The sequence below is a fragment of the Manacus candei genome, unplaced genomic scaffold (assembly GCF_025592945.1).
Source record: "Manacus candei isolate 608988 ecotype Guabito, Panama unplaced genomic scaffold, ASM2559294v1 h1tg000084l, whole genome shotgun sequence".
NCBI lineage: Eukaryota > Metazoa > Chordata > Aves > Passeriformes > Pipridae > Manacus > Manacus candei.
This window is the reverse complement of record NW_026138132.1, coordinates 4597106-4624720: the sequence shown is the minus strand read 5'-3', so window position 1 is coordinate 4624720 and position 27615 is coordinate 4597106. Positions and strand designations below refer to the sequence as shown.

The window sequence follows — 27615 nt, the reverse complement described above, 5'->3', positions numbered from 1 at the left end:
GGATTTGGGGCTGGGGCAGGGCTTGAGGACCACAAGCCATCTCGTACTTAAGGCACAGTTCAGAAGGGTAAAGGAGCACATCCTGTGCGTCCTGGACACTGGCAAAGATTTGATTTGTTATTGGTGAGAACAGGCTGGGACAGCTCAGCAGTGCCATTATCAGACAAAAGAGGCTCCCAAGTCACACCAGCTGTCCCTGCACTGTGTTTGCATCAGTCCTTGCAGTCAGCTATGACCCAGAGAGTCCCTGCTCACGAGCTACTGCAGATATCCACGACCAGAGACGACTCCTTCTCCAGGAATAGGGTTGCTTTGCAATGACAGAGCTCTTTTTTCCACTGTGATTAATTCTCCTGTGTCCTTGCTAACCCTCAGACACGGCCTGTCACATGCTGCTCTGGGCAAGCAGCTGGGCTGGAGTCTGAGCACAGGCTGCTCCAATGCAGGGCAGAGACAGCACAGGGGCACAGACATGAGAGCCAGACCTGACCCAGTCAGCTCAGGTTCAGACTTTCCCTCACTCAGCAGGCCTGTCCCAAGCTATTTACTTTAAATCTCAGCACGGAGCATCACCTCCCTCTGCCCCTGCCCTGTGCTTTATGCTGGTCTCACTCCAGAGTTCAAACCTTCTCTCCCTAACACAGCATGGATGTGCTTTTCCCCTCAGCTCCCACATGCCATTCCCTATCCCCTCCCACGTCCTTTGCTCCCAGCTCACTGTGCTGCCCTGCACTGCAGTGACCTGTCTGTCCTGCTGTGCAGTGGGACCTGCAGGGCACCCAGCACGTGTGGAGGGCAGGGACACAGGGCAGGCTCCCCCCTCCCTTGGAGAACTGCCAGACCGAGGGAGCTCTTGTGTTTCATCTCGACATTCCTCTCACCCAGATGGGGGACAATGCCAGAGAGAAGTTTTCAGTCCAGATGGACTGAGATGGACTTTGGCAGCTCCACTGCCTCAGAGGAGATGGGGAAGCCAGCAGCTCCTCAGGGAGGAGAACTGTCAGACTGAATGACAAGGGGATGTCCAGGAAACAAATTACTGTGCCCTTGTACGAGGGGCAGCAAATGTTTCACTGGTGCCCTGGGTACAAATGCAAAGCAGGTCCAGGAGGCAGAGAGCTCCTTGAAGCAAAGAGCTGGATGCTAACCCCCTTGTACCTAGCAATATGATAAAAAGAGTGCAGAGGTTGTGCCAGCAGAGTGTGAGACAGTTTAACCCTCAAGCTCTCAAGGACTCAGCTCTCTCTGAAACATGTGTCCAGGCATGTTTTCCCACCTGCACTTACCCAAAGGGGGGCCTGACTCACAGCTGGGCTCTGTGTGTGAACTGCAGGAGGAAAATAAACCCTCAGCATCGCTGACCTGCTCCAGTCAGCACTGTTGGACCTGGAGAAGGGTCTGGATGAAGAGCAGGTTGGTTGGCCACTCACCCACCCACCCAAGGTTTTCCAGGGCTCCTCATTGCCAGCACAGTTCTGTTCATCCCACAGATAATAGAATTGGATGTGGCACTAAAAGATCCTCTAAATAAAGGGGCCCAAATGCCTTGTTCAGCCTTGAGGTCTGGATGTAAAACCAGTGGGAGTGTCTGAGGTACCAAAGGTGAGAGGATGTCTCTACTATCAGTGGGACAGGGACCACAGGGATCACAGGCTCACAGGGACCTTCCCATGGCTGGGACTTTATGAGGGTCTCAGTGACCATCAGTTAGCAGCCCCTCTTGGCTCCCCACCAAGGTTCATCACCTCATTTAGGTGTCCAAATTTAGATGGGGCGGATGTGGAAGATGGTGTCAGAATATCCAGGAGGCAGGAAATGAACCCATTTCCACTGAATGCTACTTTGCATCCTTCAACAGAAAGCCACTTTAAATCCCAGGAGAAAAGACTCCTTAAACAGGTTACACCAGAGCTTTGAGAATGAGGAGCCAATTCTGAGTCTTTCTAGCAGGGAGACAGAAGCTGGAGATCCAGGACGTATGAACGTAGGGAACAGGCTGGATATTGAAAGGCTGCTGTGTCCAACGCCTTGGCTGAGTTTTATTTCCCTTTGTGCAACCACAACCCCTCAGGGGGGAGAGTCACAGCTGTGCCTCAGAAGAGACAATTGAAGCAACATGGAGACATTATTAGATCTGAAATTCAGTGGAATCAGCAAAATCAGCAAGGGCAGTTCACTCTCATATTTTCTGTTGTTTTTCTAGAGAGCAGCTCTGGGAGGCTCAGGAACAATCAATTCTGCTCTGAGTGGTCTCACTCTTGCACTTCCAGCAGCTGAGTTAGGGCTGGAGGCAGGAGCAGTGCCATGGACACTGGGAAACTGGGACTGTCTGGACTGTCTGTGCCCACAGACACCGAGCTGTGGGGACTGTGTGTGACCATGGACACTGAACTGTGTGTGACCCTGGACAGTCTGCTGTGTGTGACCATGGACACTGAACTGTGTGACCATGGACAGCCTGCTGTGTGTGACCATGGACACTGAACTGTGTGACCATGGACACTGAGCTGTGTGTGACCATGGACACTGAACTGTGTGACCATGGACACTGAGCTGTGTGTGACCATGGACACTGAGCTGTGTGTGACCATGGACACTGAACTGTGTGACCTGGACAGTCTGCTGTGTGTGACCATGGACACTGAACTGTGTGACCATGGACACTGAACTGTGTGTGACCCTGGACACTGAACTGTGTGACCATGGACACTGAGCTGTGTGTGACCATGGACACTGAACTGTGTGACCATGGACAGTCTGCTGTGTGTGACCATGGACACTGAACTGTGTGACCATGGACAGTCTGCTGTGTGTGACCATGGACACTGAACTGTGTGTGACCATGGACACTGAGCTGTGTGACCATGGACACTGAGCTGTGTGTGACCATGGACACTGAACTGTGTGACCTGGACAGTCTGCTGTGTGTGACCATGGACACTGAACTGTGTGACCATGGACACTGAACTGTGTGTGACCCTGGACAGTCTGCTGTGTGTGACCATGGACACTGAGCTGTGTGTGACCATGGACACTCTGCCATGGGGGCTGTGTGTGGACACTGGACCATGGGGGCTGTGTGTCCTCTGTCTCCTGTGTCTCCCCTGCCTCTGGTGTCTCCTCTGCCCACTGTCCCTGTCCTGGGAGTGCCCCAGGGTTGCACACTTGATCCCAGCCTTTCCCTTTGTCCTTCCCATCTGGCTGAGGAGCACTGCCAGGGCTGGCAGGGCAGGGTGGGCTGTGGGGCTCTGGGGACAGGAGCCTGCAGGAGCTGCAGCTCAGGGTGGTGGTTGCTGTTCAGGAGAGCTGCTGGAGCCTTTGTGCCTGGCAGGGATCTGGGGGCAGAGGTACTCAGAGCAGCAGGTGCCTCAGCCAAGCTGTGGCATTTCCTGGGAACTCCACGGCCTCGTCCAAGCCACTTCCCACCCCCTCCTGCCTCTCTTTCTGCTTTTGACCGAGTCTGCAAGTTGTCAGGGAGCTGGACTGTCACTGACAGCACCACACTGGGACCTGCACAGACACTGCCTGGGGTTCAGTGTGCTGAATCCACCCTCGGGAAGGATGGACCCTTCTCCTGGCATGCTGCAGATCCCTTTGCTCCCTGACCAGCCAGCCCTCTGGCCCCCATCCCAGCAGGACTCAAACCAGGACGTGGCTTTTTCCTTTGTCCCATTCCAGCCCTGCTCTCCGTGGTTCCAGCTGTTCAGGAACAGGCTCACACATGGCACAGCAAAGAGGGAATTTAGGAAAGGGAAGTGGGTCCCAGAGCAGGGACATGCCCTCCACGGGACTCAGGAGCTCTCTCTTTAACAGACAAAGATGGAGCACATATTTCTGAAGCAAAGATGAAAAATGTTTCTGGTTTTTTTGGTTTCCTATCAAGCTGGAATTAATACCTGGAAAAATATCAACATTTAAGATCATAAAACACTGGGACTGGCTTCTTTTACCTGGTTTAAAGAGAGGCCCTGGAAAAGATAGGATCCTTAATGTTATTTTATATGGGTCAATAGTAATTCAGACTTTCCATAAACAATATCCTGGTTTACCCTGTTGTTATGAAAAGGAGGAGAGAGAATTAAAAAGAAATATAGAAATAAAGAGAAGAGAAAGAGAAGAAGGAAAAGAGAGAGAGAGAGAGAGAGGAAAAGGAAATTTAATAATCAGCCTGTGATTTGATATCTGATTCTGACTCAAGCATTCACAAAAACTTGAGGAGATACTGGCCAAACAAGTAACAGGCAACCATTAAATATATTAAATAAATGTGAGAGTTACACTAGTGCCTGCAAAGACATGATTTGCCAGACTGCAGCTACTACAAAGGCAAAGCACCTCCATGATGGGAGAAACCAACACTCAGGTTTTGGAGGCAAATCCCCCTCCCAAGGATCCCAGGGATGGTTTGAACCCAGTCCAGGCATGAAACTCCCCCAGATGTGTGAGGTGAGGAGTGGGAGAGGAGGAGGAACAGAGTGGGGAGTCCCAGAGGGCCTGAGAGCAGCTCTGAGCCCATGGGAGGGGAGGCAGGGACTGTCTGTCTGTCTGTCTGTCTGTCTGTCTGCAGAGCCAACCAGCACAGGCAGCTCATGCTCCTCTCCTGTGGCTCCAGGGAGAAAACTGCCAGAGCCAACATGGAGTGAATCCTCTCTTGGGAAAGTGGTCCTTGCAAAGGGCACTTTGCAAACCTCCCACCCCAAATGCACCCCTTTGTGCCTGGACAAAGGTGACACTGGGGAAAGAGCAGGGTGAGAATAACCCTGAGGATAATCCATATCTGCTTCCCCCCAGCATTCTGTCACTGGGATCAGCACTGGTGGGGCAGCTTGGGGGTCTCCAGGTGGTTTTGCTGCTCCAAACCCCTGCCAAGGTAACCCCAGATTCCCAGGCAGCTTCTATGACACGGTAGGATTCTGTGAGCTGGAAATAAAGCTGAGCTGGCAGCCTGCTGCCTCTTAAATCACACAAGGGGGTCTGGAGACAGTTTTAGGAAACTGTTAACTCGCTCCTGGGCTGTGTTAGGCAGCCCCTTGGTGAGCTCAGCCTGTGTGGAGTGTGCCTGGCTCTGCCAGGAATCGCTGCCTGCAGCAGCAAGGGGCTCATTCCCCGGCTACCTTTGGGTCTCTGAGTCACCAACCAGCCATTCAAACTGTCTCATTCCGTGATAAAATGTACAATAAAACATCACTGCAACTAAACCAGGCCCATCTGCATCTCATTACTAAAGCCAGAGCCTAGAGCTCAGCCTTGCTCATAAAACCTGCCTTCCCAAGGTATTCCTGCCACCTCGGTCACTCCATAAATAATAAATTGGAGACTTGAGCTGTTTTCTCCCAAACTAAGAGGAAGACTTCCATTGATAAGGTCATCACCCCAGAGGGGTTCTAATAACCTGGTCTCTTATTGCAGAGGCAGCAGTGAGAATGGTGGGTGCTCTGGTTTATCCCAAAAGAGTCTGTGAAAAGCACTGCAGTGTGGGAACCTCTGGAGCAGGATCTGGAGTTTTCTCTTGGGTCCCAGTACCAGAAAAGCAGAGTTTTCTGTTGGGTGTAGCCATGCTAGATTTGACTTTCTAACTCCCAGGAACAGAGAGTTACAAAATGGTGTTTTCTGCTGAAGCCATGAAAAGGTTTGGGGATTTACCCCAAATGGGAAAGACAAACTTACAAACAGTAGTGACAAGTAACCTTACACATGAACTCCAGTTGTACCAGAGGCAGTTTCCCACACTGCAGACAAGCATCCTGCCTGCATTCAGCAGGAAAAATGCAGCAGAAAACCCACTTTCCTTGATGCCTTGCTATGGTTTGGTCTATCCAGATGTTAAAGCAATGGTTTATATTTGTGTTTATACGACCCTGTTCTGTTCAAGCAACCCGAAAGCTGCACTCGTTGAATACAGGAAAGCAAACACAGTAAAGAATTGGAAATAATGAAGAGCTTATTTAGAGCACCAGTTCAGTCACACTGGCTGGTGACTAAAGCTCCCTATGCACATACCTGTGCACATCCACTGTGCACCTGGGGGCCCTCAGTGGTTCTGCCAATTCAACCTCCCGTTGAAACCCTACTCCTGATTTACTCATCCCTTCCCATCTGTGCCTGGCTCTCTAGACCTGCCACAACCCTGAAAACACCCCCTGCTCTGCCAGTTGGGGCTTGAGACCTCTGACCACACTGTGCAGGACTGCACCAGCTGGGGAACCTTGTGGAAAGGAAATAATCAGAGCAAACTCCTCCAAAAAAAGTGAAACAAGATGATACAGCCAAATTGGAGCGTGGGAATGAGCTCAACAGTCTCCATGTCTGGCCCGTGCCAGAGCTGAGGAGTGTGGCTCCCAGAGATGAGGGGGCATGTGCACATCAGCCACAGCCCTGATTGCTTCTGCAGGAGCTGCTTTTGGCTCATCTGTGCTGTGGGATGGTGTCATTTCCAGGAAGATCTGGTCGTTCTTCCCGTTGTCTTTCTGGAAAGGGGGAGCTGGTCTTGGAGAAAGGCTGGGTGACACATCAAAGACACACCTCACACCAGGCTCTGACCTTTCTTGTGGGGGTTGAATAACAAAACCTACTGAGTATGAGGAAAAGAGAAAAACTCAAGTGAAAAAGGAAACACGTTCTTTTGGCAGCAATAACTGGAACAACTCATCAAGGGCAGTGGTAAACATCCCTCTGGAGAGGCAGAGAGAGCCTTGCAGCCTCCAGAAATCAGTGATCTGAGGAGGATCCTTCTGGCTGCAATTTATCTTTGGGCAAGGAAGACAGGGCATGACTCAGGCCAGGATCTTCCACGGTGTGAATGTGAGATGAACACAACTTGATGGCTGTTTTCACATTACCTGGCTCAGGACAATGACCCTGTGCAGTGCTAATGAAATGGGAATTACTGTCCACTGAAGCTTGTCCTACCAGTGCTTAGTGAGAAATAATTCCCATCCCTGCAATCCCTGTTTGCTGGATTTGCCTTGGATTCTGACATCAGTCCTAAAAGCACAACTCTGTGATTCTGTCTGGGATAAGTGTTGCCCTGGATCAAGGTTTGACTGGGATGCTCCCTTTAGGAGCTGGGTTCTCCCTGTCTCAGGAAGAGGTTGTCCAACTCAAGGCCCAGCTTGTCTTTGCTCTCCCAGCCCAGAACAGCCTCATGAGCAGATCTCCAGGCTTTTGGCTTTGGAGCTGTTAGTTCCAGGAAAAAGAGCTAATGTTTAGGTTAACTTTTCCATGGCTGTTAATGGAAAACCACAGCACAACAGCGTGTGTGGAAAGGTTACGGTTTCGTTCTCAGGCTCCACAGAACCCCGTGAGCTGGGATGTCAGGATGGGTTAAACAGCAGCTCCTGGGCAGTGCCTGTGTGGCCTCGAGTCTGCAGGGGGAAGAATCATCAGGCGAGCAGTAACAAGGCAAAGCACAGGGGTGTGGGGTGACCTGGGGGTCTGCACGGCTGGTTTTGTTCTCAGTCTGAAAAGGGACCACGTCTGGTGTCTCAAGCAGGGGATTTGAAACTCTATCTCCTGGTTTCTGTTCTTTGCTTCAGGAGGAGGTTTCTATTCACGACTCTGAAATCAGACAATTACTTTATTTCTGAATTTCCTCACCTCTAAAATAGGCTCCTAATTCAAAATAAGGGAGAACCCAGGGGAGTTTCCAGGGTGACAGATTTTGCTCGTGTGCTCTGTGATGTTCCTTGTTAATCAGTAATACCTGGCCATCCCCACATCACCCCTCACTGGGGCTACTCTCTAATAAAACACATTTCATGCCTTTCAGTGAACTCACTGGAGGTTTGTGTGGCAGAGTTTGCTCCTCAGTATCCAATTATGAACAAACAGTTACAGCTTTGGGGATGTTTTCGTTGGATTGTGTGCTCCAGGCCCAGGCCCAGGCTACCTGCTACGTTCCTTCTGGCCTTCTTCATACAGCTCTAACAATCCAGCCACGAGTTAAACCAGAATTCCTGTGTGCCAGCAGGACTTAACAGGCTTCACAGCTGCTGCTGAGCCTGCAAAGGGCTGAGTTTGCTGCAGGCCCCTCATGGTGACCAATCCTTGGTGTGACACTGAAATCCGTGGGCTCTGAGCAACCACGGCCTGGGAGCCCCTGGTGGGATGTGCTCTGATGTCCCAGGGGTAGGTGCCTTCTGCTGGTGGGGACACACAGGAACGGGGGGTTCCTCACTCCACTGCTCACTGCCCTGTGGGACAGCCTGGGCTCTGCACATCCCTGGCCTCAGGCACCCACAGCAGGGACCTGCAGGTTCTGAGGGACACCGGGACAGCAGAGCTGGCAGGGAGGGAGAGCTGGAGCCCTGGGAGCACAGCAGAGCTCCAGGGAGCAGCACAGGGACAGCTGGAGCTGTGCTGCCACACAGGGGGCTGCTGCCCTGCCCTGCTGTGTATCTTCATTGCTCTTCCAGAATGCCACATACAAGCTTGGAATGTGTCTATGTATGACCCAAAGGGGATCAGGAGGCTCTGCAGGTCCCAGGATTTACAGATGTGGAACACCAGGGATGGCTGACCAGGGAGATGCAGCTCCCACACCACCAACATGGTGCTTCAGCCTGTGACACACTGACATGGTGGGAGCCACTGTCCCATCCTGGACCCACCTGCCTTTGTCTGCACAGCTTTCATCCCCACAGTCTGACACTGTTTGCTCTTTTCACACTTGGTGCAGGATATTTGCCCAGGATCCTGCAGGTACTTCTTATTTTCACACTCAGGATGGGGGGCTGACTGGAGAAAGCCAAGGACTGAACTAAACTCTAGTTTAAGTCATGCCTTGGATTACAGGTCAAGCATCTGCTGCTGGTGCCTTGGTTTGTGAGTGGGTTTGTGTGCCTGGCAAGTCCCTGAGGGCCCCTGGTTGCTGATGTAAGACCCAGGGTTCCCCTCACAACTTCTCAGAGCAGATGGACCCAGACACAGTCCAAGTTTTTCAGCTGGGGCTGCTTATTATTTTCAGGAATTCATTGCAATCCCACAGGAAACAATGACCTGGCTTTCCCATAAGGATAAGGAGAGCAAGTCCAGCCTGCTCCTGGAAGCTGCAGGAGGGGAACACAACACCAATGCAGCATCAACATTCACTCAGCAAGAAACAGGCACGGGAGGGATGGGTTTCCTGGACATCTGTCACAAGGTGATTCTCTCTGCAACTCTCTGAATTCTGAGAGAACCTAAACACCTACTGCAGTGTTTCCTGTGAGAATTCACATACCTGGACACTTTTCTGCATCTGGTCTCCTGGGCTGTGCAATTCCACCCCCACAGCACAGAATTACCTCCAGGAAGGGTTTTACTCCAACAGTTATTTCATTTACCCACAGCTGCAGAACTACTCACTCCACGCAGAGGAAAGTCTGAACGAGGGTGTTCCATTGGCTTGTTTTGCTCTTTAAAACAAACGAGGAACCCCTCTTCTTTCTCAGCTCATTACACCAAAGGCTGCCCTTTCCATGAGCCCCCCACAGGAACATCCCCTGAGCAGAGCCTGCCCAGCCCTCACTGCTCTGGAAACCTCAAGTCAACATTACACAGGCTCATTTTTGCCTCAATTCAAATCATCCTTTGCTGTAAAGCTCAGCTTGTAAAACTCCTTGTGAGGGTTTCAGTGCTGCACTAAAATCTGGACAAACCCTGTTTTATACAGATTCTCAGAGGAGCAAAGTGCCTGGGGCTGAGGAGGGTGGGAGGGGAAGAGGAACCAACCTGGAAACACAAGCACCTGCCTGTACATCAAGAGGGGAGGTGGCACTGAGTTAGACGGACAACCCCCCCCCACCATCTGTGTGCTTGCACCAAAACTTCTTGTACCAAGACCTCTGGCAAACGAAAATATATCCTGCAAGTTTTACCCAGTTAGACATCCCTGCAGGTCTCATCCCCTGTCCCCCTGGTCCAGAAGAGCATTGCTCTGACCCTGCAAGGCTTTGGCACTCCCCCTCCTGCAGCCCAATGTGCAGAGGCAGTGCCTGCTCGGGGCTCTGACACACATAAACACACATAATTCAGTTTGGGCTGGAACTCTACACTGCTGATCCAGGGAGCCATGTGATGGGTTGGCTTGGAAGGAACTTTAAAACCCATCCAGTGCCACCCCGTGCCATGGGCAGGGACACTTTCCACTAGACCCACAGGTTGCTCCAACCTGGCCTTGGACCCTTCCAGGAATGGGGCAGCCACAGCTTCTCTGGGAATTCCATCCCAGCCCCTCCCCACTCTCACAGGGAGGAATTTCTTCTTTGGAAGCCACATGGAAACTGTGCTGAGGGAGAATGAACTAGCAAGAAAAGCTGTTCCTTGTGGTTAAGGAGGATTTGAACTACATTAACAGAATATTCCAGCTGGTCTTGTAGATCCCCTGTTTAGTGTTCACAAGAATTAGTACCAGCACATTGTCCCAGTGTTTCTCTCCATAATTCCCTGGACTTGCTCCTGCCCGATGAGGCTCCTGCTCGGATGAGGCCGAGGTTCTGGTGTGATTTTACACCTGGACAGCCCCTGGCACGGTGGGTTTGGTTTAAGCTGATGCCTGGAGCACATGATCACACCACTGTGATGAACAAGTGAGGTCTCAGGGGATGTGGCAGCACTGTCCCAAGCTTTCCAGCCTAGATTTAATTCCCTTCCATGTCAGCACTGTGTGGGAAGTGAGAGACGACGAGTTATTTCCCAGCTCGGTCTGTGCAAGTACCCAGCATTCTGTACCACACAGGGAAAGGCAGGGAGAGGACACTTGGTTTTCTGGGAGCTTGAATTTGCCAGAAATAAAGAATCATTCCCATTCCTCAGATGGTGCAGCAGCCAGTGCTGATCTCCTCTGTGAAACACCCAATTATGCAGCAGATTGAAGGTTATTAAAAGAAATAAGAAGGGACAGAGAAGAAGGAAATTTTACTGTCACATGGCAATGATTCAGGCTGGTTTTTTCTGTCCTCTGCATACTTTAGACACAATAATGGTCACCCACTGAGCTGGGGATGCTCAAAGGGCTGTCCCACCAATCATGGTCTGCTGGAACAGGTCAGCTCCTGGCACAGGTGACAAAGGTGCCACGAGGACAGAGCTGGCCAAGTAATTCAGGTCTAAAATGTACAGACCTGGATGTGCAGACCCTGAACCTCTGCCCTGGTACCATCACGTGAGCCACAGGGTGCAAACCCTGCACACCCCTGGCTGCTGCTAATCCCTCACATGTGCTGCTGAGACCCAGCCCTCGCCTTCTCAAATGCCTGGGGAAAGAAAATCCATGGGATCAGCTGCATCCAGAGGACAGGAAAAGCCTCTGAGCAATGGAAGGTCATTCAGTGGCTGGGCCAAGGTCACCCTGTGTGTCCATGGCAGAGACTGGAGCGACTCCAGACCTCCCAGTTTAGCACCCAAAGCACCAAACCTCCAGCTCTTTTGGACATCTCAGATCTGGAATTACAATAGCAGGATGCAATTACCAGAGCTATCCATCTCCACAGTGCTTTTCTGCAGTGAAGGTTCACACAATTTGGCTGTAAATGTGTCTTATTTCATACTCTGACTGTTCTGTTTATATGAAGACCAATTTGTATGTCAGCACATGCACACACACGTTCTTCCTTTCCCAGTAAAAGAACAACTGTGATTACTTTAATGGGCACATTTTCATGTATTTTGTGGCCTCACCCTCTCATCACAACTCACTCCAATCTGTACCAGAGCCCTATCACTGAGATTCATCACAGTATATCAGTTTTACGTGATTACAACCATCCTAGTTCTGGAAAAAGCCCCTCTCCCTGCACCTTCATTAATTTAGGTAGGATACATCTTTACACATAATTACACATGGGCTTGTTATACTTTTTCTCCATATTTATGCCTTTCTGTATCTATATTTATCTATACAAACACAAAATGAAAATGCAATTAACGCAATAACAAATTAAATTATAATTTGCTCCCTGATTGAAGAGTTCCTGGCCAAGTCTGAGCTTGAAACACATTGTAATAACCCCATAAATTCCTGACAGAACAATGTTTAACAAGGAAATGCAACTGACACTTCAAAGAGACAAGAATTGTCTGGGTCCTGCGAGCAATTTGCACAAATAAGCATTCCTGTGCTCCACTGTAAAAATTATAAAGTTCTCTAAAAAATGTATATATTTTTACATCACCCCATCTGATGATGTTTCCAATATAAAAATAACCTCATTAATGCTGACAAGAATGCAAACCTAGTCTCTCGAAAATGTGAGAAGCCCACAGGAATCCCATGTGACTCTCCTTCCTTGCCTTATTGGAACCATCTGTGTCTGTTGGTAACCTCAGACCATCTGTCCCCAGGTCTGTCTCCAAAAACCCAGAATTTCACCACCTTTTTGTGCATCTCAGCCTTTCTGGGTGCACTTCAAAATGGGTCCTGAGCATCCCTCTCTTTTCCTTTTGCTCTGGGATAAGAGGTGCCTTGTTAAAAGCCTCTGCAGAGCAGACCAAGGTTTGCTCCCCGTGTGCTCCTGCCGGGCCCCCACAGGGGCTGCAGTGTGACCATGGGCTCTCCAGCTGCTGGAGCTTCCCAGGAGCTGTGCCTCAGGCTGGTGTCATGCTCTGGACAGGGATGCCTTCCCTTCTGGCAGCTCTTGGAGAGGTCTCAGCTCTGTCTCCAGCACCATCCAGCCCTGCCCCAGCCCTCCCTGCTCAGCGATCCCATCGCTGTGCCTGTCGAAGGAGGAAACAGCCCCACAGGGTCTCCACCTTCAGTCACAGGTTCAGGCCCGAGCAGCCAAGGGGCAAAGACAAGGGACTGTCTGAGGTCACAGGGAGGAGGAGGACTGGAACCTCCAGTCCCCACATTATCCCCTGCAATGGATATAAACTGCAAATGTTCAGTGCCTGCCCTTGCATCACTCTCTGGTTACAGACTGATGTGAATCTCAGGGCAGGGGACATCTTTCCTGACAAATCACAGATCCCTGGAAGCTGTGTGGGCTGCAGCAGATAAACAGCAACAATTACTCAGTGTGGGGTTTAAAGTGGAATCCATGTTTCATTCTATGCAAGGAATCTTCTGAGCAGCTCAGCTCGTGTGCTGGCAGGGGCTGCAGTCACCGATTATAGCGAGGGATTGCTTATATATGAAAATGATGTAACCCTGGGATTCAGTCCAGCTCCTTTCCAGGCTCCAAAGCAAACAGAGATGCCTTTCAGTTATTTTTCATCTGGCTTCACTTTTTTATCTTGATCAGTGGGTGAATTAAGGAGCCCATTTGACAACACTAAGTCTGAAATCTGCTTCCCTTTGTTCAGGAAAGAGAAGAGAAGGAAAGAGGTACAAACTGCTATCAAAACAGCTCCTCCTTGTAGTCTTTAGAAATATCATATGGTCAAAGGCTCCTGTCTGCAAATTTCCAGCTCCTCTTCACTAGCCATAAAGTTTGCCTGCAAGGGTTTGGATGTTCATCCAGCCTGAGAATGCTCCGTGCGGTGGGTGTTTGATCGGTGGCTCCATTTGAGGCTGCTGGTTCCTGAGGGATGCTTTGCTAGTCCCTGGCTCTCTCATTCCCAGGTCATGTCCATGGCTGGCAGCTTGTGCAGAGCTGGCAGTGTGGGCTGCTGCTTTGAGCTGAGTCTGAGGAGTTTGTTCAGTTTGTGTCGGGAAGTCCCCGGAGCGGCCACACGGTCGGACTGAAACGGGGCTGGTTTGGAACTGCCCTGGGAGACAAACCAGAGCCCAGCATTGCTGAGAGGAGCTGGGATGGCAGTGATGGGTGACCTGGGCCCTGCAGCACCCTGAGAGAGGAGAACAGGCAGAAAAGCTGGAAAACTAGAGCTGCCCTGTCCTAGACCTCCAAGGGTTCTGTCCTCTGAGAGCAGCAGGGCTGGGTCTGCACTTGGCACCTGGGTTGGAGTTCAAACCATCTGTGCCTCCACTTTCAAACACACCACTGGCTTGGACTGATCAGAAGCAGCTTCGATGGCCCCTTCGCTGCCAGGCTGGGGAGAGCATTCCTTTAGCTGTGCTTCCCAGCAGAACAGGATCAAACCCAAACCTGCCAGTGGGCACCTCTGAGAGCCCACAGACACTGCTGAAGGTTTGGCAGCCTGGTGAGGACCAAGTCTGTCCTTGTTGTGCCCCTGATCCAACAGCTGTATGGAATCACATGGACAGGACACAGGAATTTATATCTGGGCTCACCACTGCCAAAATGACTTTGAGAGCTCTACCCCTGGCAAACAGTGCACCAGGAGCAGAGGGATGGGAGAGCATCCAGGAGTCTGTGTGTGCATGTGCAGGGCTGCCTGGGTGTGACTGTCCTCCACATGCTGTCCCTCAGCACCTCCTGCATCAGGAGCATCTGAACCTGTTGGATCCATCCTGTTGACCCCAGTGCAGGTCAGGCTGGGGAGGTGACATGCCAGCTCTCCAAGCCTGTGTCAGAACACACCTCCCCAGTACCTGTCACCATCACACACCCACCACTGGCTGCATCCCTGGGACCTGGCCAGGCCTATAAATAAATGTTCCTGCCAAGGAACCCGGTGCCTAGGCCATAGAACCATCACAAAAGGGGTCTTGACTCTGGAGAGCAAAGCTGTGGCTGTGAGTGCTGTTCCAAGTCAGAGAGATTCCAAGAACTATTTCCTGGGTTGGATGAAGGGAATGGTGGAGACAATACTAAATTTACATCATCAGACACCCACTGCAGAGGAAGGGTTGTGTTTATATGCAATCCAGAGACCCTCTCACTGGGATTCTGGTGAAAGTCTCCCAGTTGATGCTGGGGATTGGATCCAAGCCCATTCACCCCAGCCCTGACTTCCCAGGCAGGGAATTCTGGCCACACAACTGTTTGCATGGAGAGAAATTTCCCATCATTGCAGTGCAACATTTGCTCCTTTTCTTTTGCAGCACTGCCCTACAGACACAGGTTTCATTTCAAAAAGGATTTGCTGCGGAATTGCTCCTTTCCTTGGTATTTTTTCCTTGCTGGGAAGGCAGGCTGCTCTCCCTGCCCCAGGACTCTGCTCTGAGGGCACTGGCAGCTGCAGTCAGCACTGGCAGATGTTTCCATGCTGCCATTCTCATCAATTCAGCACTGACCTTCCCCCTGGATTTCCAGTCACACCAGAGCACTGATGTGTTTTATGAGATAATATTTGATGTTTGCTGACCTGGGAGAAGCCACGAGCCTTGAAGCAGCCTGAATCCTGCAGCCTTTGTATCCTAAGATTGGACACGCATTTAAATTTCTCTTAGAAGAACAGTAGCACAGAGGAGAACAGAAGGGGTTTGGCAGGGATCCAGTAGGGCTGAGAGTGTTCTTATTCTGTGAGGTGCAGATTTTGCAACTATTTTTGCAGCCTTTTGCTTTTCTTTTTGACTAATTTGGCTCCCAAAGCACAGTCGAGTTTCTGGCAGTTCAGTTTACAGCAATATTGCCTCATCCATTCCTGGTCCCTGGCACAGAAGCCTCTAAATGTTACAAAGCCAACCTTCCTGATGCCCAGTAAAATCAATTTCTACAGCTACAATGTAGAAAGTGAGGCAGGACAGACTAAATCAGCATTCAAATGATGGGAATGTCTATAGAAAGATGGGAGATGAGTCAGAAATGGCACGGTTGAACCCAGTGCTGGATGCTTCTCCTTAGTCTGAATCTGAAATAGGGAAACAAAACCCACACATTTTTGCTGAATAAGAAAGTGGAAAACCCGACCTAATTCTGCCATTTCAGCTGTGTAAACTAACACAAGTCACTGCAGAGTCTCACAGTGAGGTCTCATCCTGGTTTTGCTGGTGCTGGGGGGTGACATCACCTGGAGTTATGTCACTGCTGCAGAGGGACAAACACAAAGTGCTCCCTTCAATCTGCAATTACCAATCTGCAAGTGATGTTCTGTAACACAGTGGCTGTTCAAAGCAGTCAAACACTCAGGCTCATGGAAGGAAAACAAATGTTCTAAGAGCAGTCTACCCTTACAGGAGGGTCTGGAAGTGCTTCACAGCTACACAGGGAAGTGCCCAAACACAGGATTGAGCTGGAGAGAAACAGTTATTTCAGCAGCTCCAAGCCTGGGTGCATTTTCAGCCAGTTCCTCTTTCACACTAAATCACATCGTACCAGGTCAGAGATCCCTTATAGCACAACTCACTCATAAAGGGCTTAATTTACTCTGAGGGTGGATCATGTAACACCTGTATGGGCTGATCCTGCTGGTGCTTGTTGTGACAGGACACAGGGACATGTCCAAGGGACGTGTCACTGAAAAGGGACGAAGCCTCCTGGCAGCTGCACCAAGAGGAATTGCTGGGAACTGTTCCAGTGGATTCTCCCCAGCAGAAATGAAAGTGGCACCTGCCATACAAATAATTTTAGCTTGTTAAGTCAAAAAAATTATTCGCAGGACAGGCTTTCTTCAGACCCTGATTTCTGAGGGACTGTTGCCAGGCACCAGCAATCTGTATGTTACCAACTTTTCTCCCAGAAATCAGGATCAGTGAAGGCATTTCAGCAAATCTTCCTCTGGAAGGAATAAAATATTAAACCTTCTAATTCACAATGGGTCACTGGGCCTGTATTCAACAAAACTCCTTACAGGAAGCCAAATGTTACAGACCTGTGATTCTCCACCAAAAAACTGTTTCCTGTCCAGTTGAATTTCCTGAAGTCTTCACAATGTTGCAGTTACACTTTGAGACAAATCTATTCCTGAAGCTACTCCAAGCCCTGTTGTTGATTTGTGTCAGAGGTGTGGAACCGACTGCATAAGACATTCACATAGTTGACATTTTCCACCATGAGGTGAATTTAACGAAGGAAAATCACAGAACCATAGAATATCCTGAGTTGGAAGGGACCCACAAGGATTATTGATCCAACCCCTGGCCCTGCACAGACACCCCAACAATCCCACCCTGTCACTGAGAGCATTGTCCAAACTCTCCTGGAGCTCTGGCAGCCTTGGGGCTGTGCCCACCACCCTCTGGGGGAAGAACCTTTCCCTGAGATCCAACCTGACCCTGCCCTGACAGCTTCACGCTGTTTCCTTGAGTCATATCAAAATATGTTGGAATATCCCTTCCTATTCATCAGAATTCCTTCTGTGGCTGACTGAGAGCAGCTCTGTGCCCCAGGGGCAGGACTGTGCTGGGCTCTTGGGTGGGTATTCCTGCCCCTACCCCGGGACAGCTCATCCTGGCACTGCATCGGCCAAACCGCCACACACAATGCTGACAGACCTGACTGGTTGTTTCTGAGCTGGGCTCAGCCTCTGCCCTCGGTCCCACGTGCCAAGGCAGTCAGGAGCCACAGAGGGATGTCACCTCTCCCTGCTGTGAGGAGATGTTCTGAGCACAGTACCTTGTCTCCTGGCTGAGGGCGCATCACGGACACGCGGTCGTATCCTTTCCGCAGCAAGACCCAGAGAGCGTCCAGCTTCCCCTGGAACCAAGAGAAACAGGGTGTTTGTTATGAACCAAGAGGAACAGGGTGTTTGTTATGCTCTGTGCAAAGTGCAGGGCAGGGACAACACAGCTGGGACCCACGCAGGGTTTACTCAGTCGTTTCCAGTGCCCATAGAAGATGCTGAAGAGCAATGTTTTCTCTCACAGACACTTGCTGCAAGTGCAGAGGAGCTTTCAGGTGTCTGCCAGACAACAGTATCCATGTACCCAACCTTTCCAAAGTGACTCAGATACCACCTGGGCTGAGAGAGAGACTAACACCTACTCAGCTCCTGACACCATCACCAGCAAAATGCCAAAGCAATGCAGAGCGCGACCAGGGGAATTCATACGACGCCTTTCCAACGTGCCTCCTCCCCTGGCTGACAGCTTGTCTCTAGGTCTGGGTGACCATCATGACATGTTAAAAATCATTTTGATTTATGTCTCAAAACAACCTGCTGGGGAGAGCTGAGTGAGAGCCCGTCCCTCCCCAGTGCCAGGGCAGCTGAGCCCAGCTGGGTGCTGTGTGGTGGCTGCTCAGTCCCTCCTGCCAGCCAGCAAGGCAGTCACGTCTCCAGCTCCCACCAGGCTCCCCCGGCCCACCCCGTGTGCCAGCTCAGATCTGCAGATTTTCCAGTCAGCAACACGCGTCTGTCAAAGCCCTCCAGCCCCAGGAGCTCAGAGGCTGCCCCAGTACCCCAGTTCTGAGGAGCTGCTCCCTCCCGGGTGGTCTCACACCCCGCAGCCCTCCCCACACGTGTGCACATGCACGGCCCAGACGGGCAGTGTTGAACCCCCAGAGTGTTGAAAGGTCTCGCTGACAGAGAGTCTGGTTGATTTGTGTGGTCCCTGCCCCTCCTGAGCTGCCTCCTGCCCTGCAGGCCCAGCGTTCAGCCCTGACAGGAGCTCAGAGCCACAGCACACGCCAAGCCTGCGGTTACTCTGCAAACGAGCTCAGCGAGGCCACAGGAGAAATATCATCTGCTCTGAAATGCACGTCTGCTGCTGAGGGACTCCTGCTATATCCCCACTGCAACAGGCCAGGGTGTCACTGGAACAGTGGACTCAGCTCCTGGAAGACCTGCAGGAGGGTTTACAGGAGTGCAGCACCTTGGTTGGCTCCGTGGAAGGTTACAGACATGTTACGAGCTCAAGATTATTTGATCAAACTCTACTGCCATTAACTTTGCCATTTGGCCCTCTGCCTGTTAGGTGCACAACACCCAAAGATTTGTAAAAATTTCTGGAGAGGGTTAAGAACAAACAGCATTTATTAATGTTTCCACAAGTATTGTTCCAAATGCTCCATGTGCTGTGATATTAAACCATGAGCCAACCCCCCACCAGTAACATTCAGTGCACTTACTGTACCTGCAGAGCCAGAGACAGGATATTCTGAGAATGGACAAAGTTGTCCTTTGGTACAAAACTATCTCCTGTAGATGAGCACATCAAACCTGAAGACTGACCCCTGACTGGACCCAGAATCTCCTGTCTGATCACTCCCTGGTTCCTTGAAACAAAGCCTACAACACTTTTGTGAGAGCAGAACTGCCTCGAGTAACTATTGCGGGACAGGATTAACAAATGGAAATGTGAGCTGGACATGCCAGAGGTGGTGGGGAAAGAGTCAGTGGCATCATTAAGAGCAAGGCAGTTTGTTTTCTGGACAGCCTGGGTCTGGGCAGTGAACTGCAGTGCCTGGGAAGGCAAGAGCTGGGTGTTTGGAAGGTCCTCAGTGACTTTGGTTCCCTGGTATCCTAACACTCAGTGCACTCCATGTGTGCTCTCCCCCCTTCATGGGGAGAATCTTTCCCTTCCCTTTTCTAGGAACCATCAGGGCCATAATCCTCTCTGAGACCTCTATTCCTCAACCAGTGCATGGAGCCAATGGTTCAAAGCTTATTTGGGAGTTGGAGACATGGGTGGAGACAGACAGACACACAGAATGCATAGAACTTGTTTCCATAGGATACTGGGAAAAGACTTCCCAAGGTGAGAGCCAGGAAAGTCTGTTATTCTCAAAGGAAGAAGTAAGAAACTTCTCTGTCAGATTCTTCTGCATTTGGACAGCAGAACCCCTCAGACCTGAGGGAAGCCATCCCTTCTATCCCAATCCATCTTTCCTCCTAGAGCAGAGCTGGTGGTAGCTCTTGATCTCCTGTCCACTCTGACAACTTCAGAATTAAGTACCTTTTTCTTTCATTTTTCCTTTAGGAAACCAGAGGCAAAATGACAATTTTCCATGGAACAAAAAAAGTCCTTTTTACTCTTTGGTCCTAATTTCCAAGAACGTACCAGGATTTCTTGGGAAAAGCCAAGAGCTCCATCTTTGGGAGTCTGAATGGAGCCTCAGGGTCTGCCTGAGACATCTGGGTGGAAGGGAGGGAGTGTGCATATGGAAAGGATGATGTTGGTTGAAGAAATGAAATGGCAATGCATCCATGTGGAAATATAAGCCCTTCTGTGCTCTCCAGTGGATGGGCTGGGCCTGTGTCTGGGAACTCCTCTGCAGCTGAATCACAAGGTCACTTGGAGAAAAAAGAAAGGTCTGGAGGCAAATAAAGCCTTGAGTCCTTTTAGATCTGAAGCCCAGAAAATAGAACCAGTGAGGGCAGATGACAAATGAAGGAGGGCACAGTTCCAGGCTTTGCTTTAACATGAATCCATTTTCCTCTGAATTCGTGGTTCATTCAGCACCATTTTGGCCCTGGTACCTGATCCCACAGTGCTCTGAGACCTGGTGGTGTCAGTCAGAGGCAGTTTTGTAACCTGTCTGTAAATCCAAGCTGCACTTGGGCTCTTCCAGCAAGGCCATGTCAGCTTTGTGAAGAGGGACAGGAGGGACAAAGGCTGGAGAACGTTCCAGGGACACGTGGATCAGTCGGGGCAGGAGTGGCCCCACGGAGGATTCACTGGGGTTTCTTTTTGAGACCAACATTTGTTGCTTCAAACTTAGGTTGTAGTGAAGTGGGGGTCAGTCTCTTGTTCCAGGTAACAAGTGACAGGATGGGAGGACATGGCCTCAAGTTGTGCCAGGGGAAGTTTTAGGTTGGACATTGGGAAAGATTTCTTCACAGAAGGAGTTGTTTAGCCTTGGCACAGGCTGCCCTGGGCAGTGGGGGAGTTACCATCCCTGGAAGTGTTCAAAAAACACGTGGATGTGGCACTTAGGACATGAGTTAGAGGTGAACATGGTGGTGGTGCTGCATTGTGGTTGGACTTGAGGACCTTAGAGGTCTTTTCCAACCTTAGCAATTCCCTGATTCTCTGATTCACTTCCATCCACGTTTTGTGCTGTCCCTCCCTGTCAGATGAACTGGGGATTTGGTGAGTTGCTTAAGAAGTTTTTAGATTTGTCATTCTCCTTGGATTATCTGCACTGACTTTTCAAACAGCTGAAATGACATTTTAAAAGCGGGATAATCCAGCTGGCACCATGCTAAGGAGTCACAGCAGCAAGTCAGGATAGCAATAACAATAACCACAGTCCCTTAAGTATCAGTAGCCACATTTGGTAGCAAATAAATCTCTGGAGCATTTCAAAAGGGAATCTAATCCACTCTCAGCTGTCTACCTGTTTATAGACATGACTCTGGGAAGATTAAAAAACAGAGGGAAGAAGAACTCCATCACATAAACTCCAAAGGGCTGAACACTCCAAGTACAGGCTGGTACTTGTGCAGCATGGAGAAGAGGAGGCCTGTGGCCAGCAAGATGACTGGCCCTAAAATGTGAATTTCCTGGCTCTGTGTCAGATTCGAGAGACCTTGTTTTGCTGTTCCCGAGGTTTAATTCATCGCCCTTCTCCTTTACCAAGGATTTTTTAAGCAGCTTGTTACATGCATATTTATCTCACTCCCAAAGAGGTTTTTCCACTAGCCTGGTGGAGGGGGTGGAAATTCAACATCTCCTTTAACCAGAGGAGCCAAGTGCACTTGGATCAGGGGGATGAAGGAACATTCAGGCTGAGTATCAGGAGCCATTTCCTGTGGGTGAGGTCTGGGAGTCTATGAATATCCCCCCCCAGAAGTGGTGGAAGCCTCTGTGTTACTTCAAACCCAGACTGGACGAAGCAGAGAAGGATGGATCCACTCCAGCAGTGCTGCCCTGGGGAGGTCCAGCCCTGGGGAGCTCCCAGGTTCTCTCTCCTCGCCTCCCCTGCCATGGCTCCATGAAAGCTTCCCTGAGTAATGCCAAATTCATCTCCAGGTGCTCCCAGGACAAGAGCTTCTGCCAACAGTGCTGAGGAATTTGGCCAATTCTGCCAATTCCCTGTAGGACAGCAGGATTCTGCTCCATAGGAATTCCTGGTTCTTCCTGGTTTTGATGAGTGCTCATGATTGTACGTGGAGAAAGTGCTGGATGCAGTTATCCTGTCTCCATACACTGTCCTTTTGGGTGTGGTTCAATCAGGGCAGTGGTGCCAATTAATTATTAGGTAAATTTTTCTCCAGGCTAAATACTAATACTACATACTATCCAGATGTGGAACACCCCAAAGTTTTGGGAGTGTTTGGATATCAGGCCTTGGATTGGAACTGTCTTTTTCCTGTATGCACTTGGAATGGTAGATAAGAGAGATATTTCTAAAGGAATTAAGAATATATATCACCCATGAGATACTCTTGATATTTGTAGGCCCCCTTATAACTGAATCCTTGTTGTTATGAAGCAAAAGCTGTTCCAGAGTCAGAACTGAACCTGAGCCCTACATACATTGAATCTTTCCTCCAAGACTCTCTTGAACTTTGGAGAACTTCCAGCTGGGACACAAATCTGCAACAAATCTGACTCCTCTTTTCAGAACTGATTTCCCACCATGCAGAATAAACCCCGAAAAATCACTGAAGGTCTCCTGTAATTCAACAGCTTGAATTGGGAAAGGGGAGAAACTCAGCAGCACCTCGTGTGGGAAAGGCCCCAGCTCTCAGAGGGTTATCTCAGGGAGTTGTGCCCACAGGGGTTCCAGCTGCCTGAGCAGGAATTCAGGGCTCTTGGAGTTAGATCAGTGCTTGTCAGCTCAGTGGCAAAAACCAGCCCCACTGTGTCTGCCTGCTGAGTGAGGTCACTTCCAGGAGCACACGGGGGGGGATCTCCCAGATGGAGCTGGTGTGTTTTACAAATGCACTGATGCAAAAGGACAAAGCAGTGCACTGAGGAACAAAGGAGCAGCTCTGTGGGACTGAGTGTGCTCCACTCCCCACCCCGAGCTCACAGGACTGACTCCAACCTGTCCCAGTGTGGGATGAACAACCTTCATGGGCACACGGTGAAGTCATTACAACACAACTGCAAGGCTCTGCTCTCAGATGACTCCCCCGTGCATCCTGGGCATTCCCACCACTGGAGCTGAACCAGCTGCAAGATCAATGGCTGAGGAAAGCCAAAACATGTGAGTTGCCCAAATTCCTGTGGGCACTGCCTGGAGCTGAGCAGGAACAAGATCCAAAGCAGGGAACCCCGGGTGTACTGCAGCGTAGGACATCTCACTGCCTTAAGTTTTTAATCAAGTTTAAGGTGAGCTCTATGCACTGCAATGTTCCTTATGTGTTACACACACCCCCTTTGCAGGTAAATGGCCCATAGAGGGTTTCTAAGACCCTAAACCAGCACCTCAGCTCTTCAAACCCAAGTTCTTGTGGTGCAAGGTTTGCACTTGGATATGAATTGGGTGTTTTCAGTCTTTTCTGAGTCTGATAACTACAGTGCTGCTCCAAAAACCCCAGACTGAAGAGACGAGAAGGGCATCAGCATTTCCCAAAAGAGATAAACCTGAGATTATTTTCCCCTTTTCATTAGAGCAGTCACACAGTTGTTAAGCTGCTCTCCTTTCCTGAGGACAGCTGAATTAGTCCTGGATGCAAGACATCAGCTCTTTGATGTTGCAGTGCCCCCCCAGCACTCCTGGATGGTGCAGTTAATACCTGTTTGTGTGGTTTGTTCCCCACAAGCAGCATTTCCACGTGCAAGGAAGAGCTCTGCTCCAGCTCAGCTCTCAGCTGCTCTGTTCTGTTCACTGCCAACCGTTTGTGTCAGTGAGGACAAGCTGGGGAACAGCTGCCTGTCCTGGGGGCAGATGGCAGGGAAGGGGAGTCCCCCCATTCCTGGGATCCCTGCTGGGCAGGTTTGCACTGATGTGACCTGGCACTGGGGGGAATTTGACCTTCCCCCTCCGAGGCTCTAATTCATCCCAGTCCTTGTCCTGAGGTGAGTGTGCTGCCCTGTGAGCCCTGTCTGCTGGCACACACCCATCTGCTGGGCTGCAGCCCTTGGTCTGCTGAGGACAGTCCTCCCTGGGGACATTCAGCAGCAATTTGCTTCCTATTTTCCCCCTCTTTCTAAGGAGAGGATTACAGAATCATGGAATTGTTGGGGTTGAAAGAGACCTCTGGAAATCATCCAGTCCAACTTCCCTGCCCAGGCAGGGTCACCTGGAGCAGGTGACACAGGAACACATCCAGGTGGGTTTGGAATGTCTCCAGAGAGGAGACTCCATGCCCTCCCTGGGCAGCTGTTCCAGGGCTCTGCCACCTCCGAGGAAAGAAGTTCTTCCTCATGTTGGGATGGAACTTCTTGTTGTTTAGTTTATGGCCATTGCTCCTCATCCTGTCACTGGGCACCACTGAAAAGTCTGACACCATCCTCTTGACACCCTTTTGAGATATTTATATGCACTGATGAGATCCCCTCTCAGTCTTCTCTTCTCCAGACTAACTAGGCCTAGCTCCTGCAGTCTGTCCTCATCAGAGGACAGTTCCTTAATCATCTCTGAAGAGGATGCTATCCCTACATCTCAGGGAATGTGCAGTGTGGACCCTTAGGAGTGCAGTCGAGTCTGAAAGCACTTCCCAGAAGCTGCTACAACACCGGAGGAGATCAGGGTCCTGTTCTGGCCTAAGAAAGAAAAGCAACCTCAAAACCTGCTCATCCAGGTGGGAAATCCCCACTGCCCCCCGTGGCTGCGTTCCACAGCACATCAGGTGACTCTCTCGGGCACAGCTCCTCCAGCAGCACCTGGAGGCCTCAGGTTTGTGATCCTGGCCCTGGGTGTGAACCCTCAGCAGGGATCTCTGGAAGCCCCCCAGCAGCACAGCCCCGGGCTGGACGTACCTTGATGGGCGAGTACCACCTGCGTGGGGAGGAGGGCCTGCGCATGCTGCTGGCCAGGCTGCGGGGCTCGGGGAACTCGTACTCCTGCTCCGGCATCTTCACCCGCGCGTTCTTGGCCTTCTCCAGCTTGGCCCCTTCCTCCGTGGAGCCCTTTTCTCCCCAGCGCACCTGGAACGGGGGCCAGCACAGGTTAGAGCAGGACCTGCTGCACTTCCCAGGGTCCAAAGCCAGGCGAGCAGCAATGCACAGGCTCTGCAGCTTGTTTCTGGACTACACCCCACACTGTGAACTCCTCCTTCATTGTGACTGATCAGGAATGTGAGAGTGGGGAAGATTTTCAGAGAAACTAAACCCATCTCCCTGTACGGTGTATGGCAACACTGCCCCTGTGTCCCAGGCATGGAGGAGGATCTTGCTTTAGTGCAGAAAAAAGATGATCCCATACTTCAGGAATCTATGGTTGGCTCTCAAATATTCCTATACAAAAACCAACTTGGGCTCAGAGGTACCAAAAAAGCTTAAAGAAGTTTGTGCTTATCCCCTGAGTTTCTTCCTGGGTAAATTGCAGAGGGAATCACAGCTCAGTCCCCAGATCAGTTCTGGTCCATGCCCTGGGATTTAATTACCTCCATCCGTTTGATGCCTCCAACTCCTCGTCCACCATAGTAAGAGGCATCTACTGTTGGCCATTTCTTCTTTGGAAGGCCATCATCATCTTCTTCCTACAAAACAGAGGGAAGGGGTGGCACTGTGAGGAAGAATGACCACGGATGGAAAGGAATAAACAGTCCCAGGCTGTGTTGAGCCTGCTGGAGCCAGGGCAGGCAAGGTTCTGGTCTCTCCCTCTTAATTTTCCAGAGGATGTACACTCATGAAAAGAAAATGTTTCATGATATAAACACCACCACCACTTGAAAGGTACAGGCCAGCTCCAGCAAGAACGAGATTTTTGTCTTTTTGTGTTGTTTTTTTCAGGAGACTGTCTTTCATCATGTTTAAATTCACGGAAGTAAATTGTTTCCAAGTTGCAAAATCATTGAAAGAGCCACCAAATTAACAGTCAGCAGAGCTCAGGAGCTGGGGTGTTGTGGCTGCAGGGCTGGGTGATGTGCAGGGACTCACTTCTGCCATCATTTCTGCCTGTGAGAGGGGAGGCCCAGCTGCTGCTGCTCGGGGCTCCCTGTGCTGCAGGAACCCTCCAGGGCCCAGATAAATCATCATTTTGGAGTTCAGAGCTGACAGAGTGGGGGGAAAGACCAAGACAGCAAGGCCATTTGCTCCTGAGTGATGGCAGACTGGGGGTGCCTTTGGGAACAACCCCAGCAGGAATGCCCAGCATGGAGATGAGGTTTATTGGGATGAGCTGGCCAAGAGTAATGGGATGGAAAAGTCACAAGAATGGAATTAGCTCCTATAGTGAACTTGTGCCTCAGCTGGAGAGGCTGCCCATGGAAGTCCGTGTGGCCTCAGGGAGTCCCGTGGCTTATGCCAAAGGAAAGTCAGGCCCTGTGTGACAACACGAGGCTGAAATTCTCTGTTCTGCCCTTACACACTGCAGGCACCTCCCCCACCTGCTCAGCACCCTGGTCTTGTGATGACATTCGGATATGGGCAAATTAACAGCTCCAGAAAACCTCCTTAAGTTTATTTAAAAAGAGTCTGCTAAAGCTTCAGTGAGTGTACTTAATACTCTGTATTCTCTGTTGCACTATATATAGGGCAGAGTGTAAGTGGAGCTCTGATAGTGCCTTTCCCTTTAATTTCTACAGCTCAGGCTGTGAACTGGCAAAGCAGAAAAGCAGAGTTCATCAAAAACGTGAAGTATTTCCTGTGAAAAATGTGGAGAGAAAAGAAAAATGGTCCCTCTCTCTTTTTTCTTCTCCTTTTTTTAATTTTTCACAGGGATTTGGCAAAAGTCCAAAACTGAGGAGCTTTCCAAGACGGGAAAAGCCAAAAATACTTTGAAATTGAAACTCCCCAGCAGGAAAACTGAAAAACTGGGGGGAAAAAAATCCAAGACAAACTGCGCTTTTCATGGTAAGCAGAAGCACTTCTGTTTATCAAAGTACACGTAAATTGGGCTGCAAAATTTGTCCTGATCTAAAGGAAGAGTGAAGGTCTTCACTCTGTGTAGCAGATCTCTTTCTCTCACTCTGGGCAGAGCTGCTGAGGCTCTTTGCTGCAACCCAAGAACTTAATATCTCTGCATGAAGTTTTCCAGGAGGATTTTTTAAAAAAAAAAAAATAATTGAAGCAAAGCCATCTAAATATTTTCCTTCAGCAATTCTCTTTCTCTCTCTTCAGTTTAGCACAGACTGGACTTCTCACAACAGGAAATACCAGAGTTTAGGAAATCTTCCCCACAAGCCCTTAAAAGCCCTGCAAGTCCCTTCAGTGTGAGAGAGGAGCCAGAACAGAGCGAGGCACAGAGAGACATCAGCGGCCACTTGAAAAACAAAGGAGTCACAAGTTTTCTGCAGAATGAGTCTGTTTACATGTTTGCAAGGGCATGGGAGGTTTTGCAATACAAGCAAAAAAAAAAAACCAAAACAACGCACCCCAGCAGTGCTGTCCTGCACACTTGGTCAGTGTGTGAGGAGCTGAAGGAAAGCAACTGGAAATGGGGGGTCAGGGGAGGGAAGAGCAGAGAAATGGGGAGCAGGAGGGAGACGATCCCCCTGCCCAGCACCCCAGCCCTGTTCCCAAGGGCTGAGCAGGGCTGAATTCTCCCTTCCCGGCTCTGGTTCACCTGCATTTTTCTACCTGTGGTTACGCAGGGTTTGCACCTGAGGCAGAACTGCAGCAGCAGCTCCAGCTCTGCCCCAGCTGCAGCACAAAAAACAGCCCCGGAAAATCCAAGTGCATTTAAGGATGCTGGAAACCGACTGTACAGAACTCGGCAACTTTCCACCCCCAAAATCTGCTTTAGATGGAGCTAGAGTTTCTCTTACAAAATCAGAAGGAACAGGACAGAGCTGCATTTCACAGTCAGAGATCCAGATTCATCACTGCTGGACTGCAGAAAACAAAGATCTCTGTTTATCTCAGAGGCCAGGCCAGGCTCTGGATACTCTGACCCC

General features: G+C 50.3%; 1 protein-coding gene across 1 annotated transcript in view; it reads right to left on the bottom strand.

Moving 5' to 3' along the window:
* The window catches only part of ANTXR1 (ANTXR cell adhesion molecule 1), a 105311-nt gene that overhangs the window by 6902 nt on the left and 70794 nt on the right, over positions 1 to 27615 (bottom strand). Inside the window, exons 15-17 of the mRNA XM_051812060.1 lie at positions 25162 to 25257; positions 24536 to 24703; positions 17337 to 17417 (exon numbers count right to left, since the gene is read on the bottom strand). Of these exons, the coding sequence (XP_051668020.1) occupies positions 17337 to 17417; positions 24536 to 24703; positions 25162 to 25257 (345 nt within the window). The remainder of the gene's footprint in view (positions 1 to 17336; positions 17418 to 24535; positions 24704 to 25161; positions 25258 to 27615) is intronic.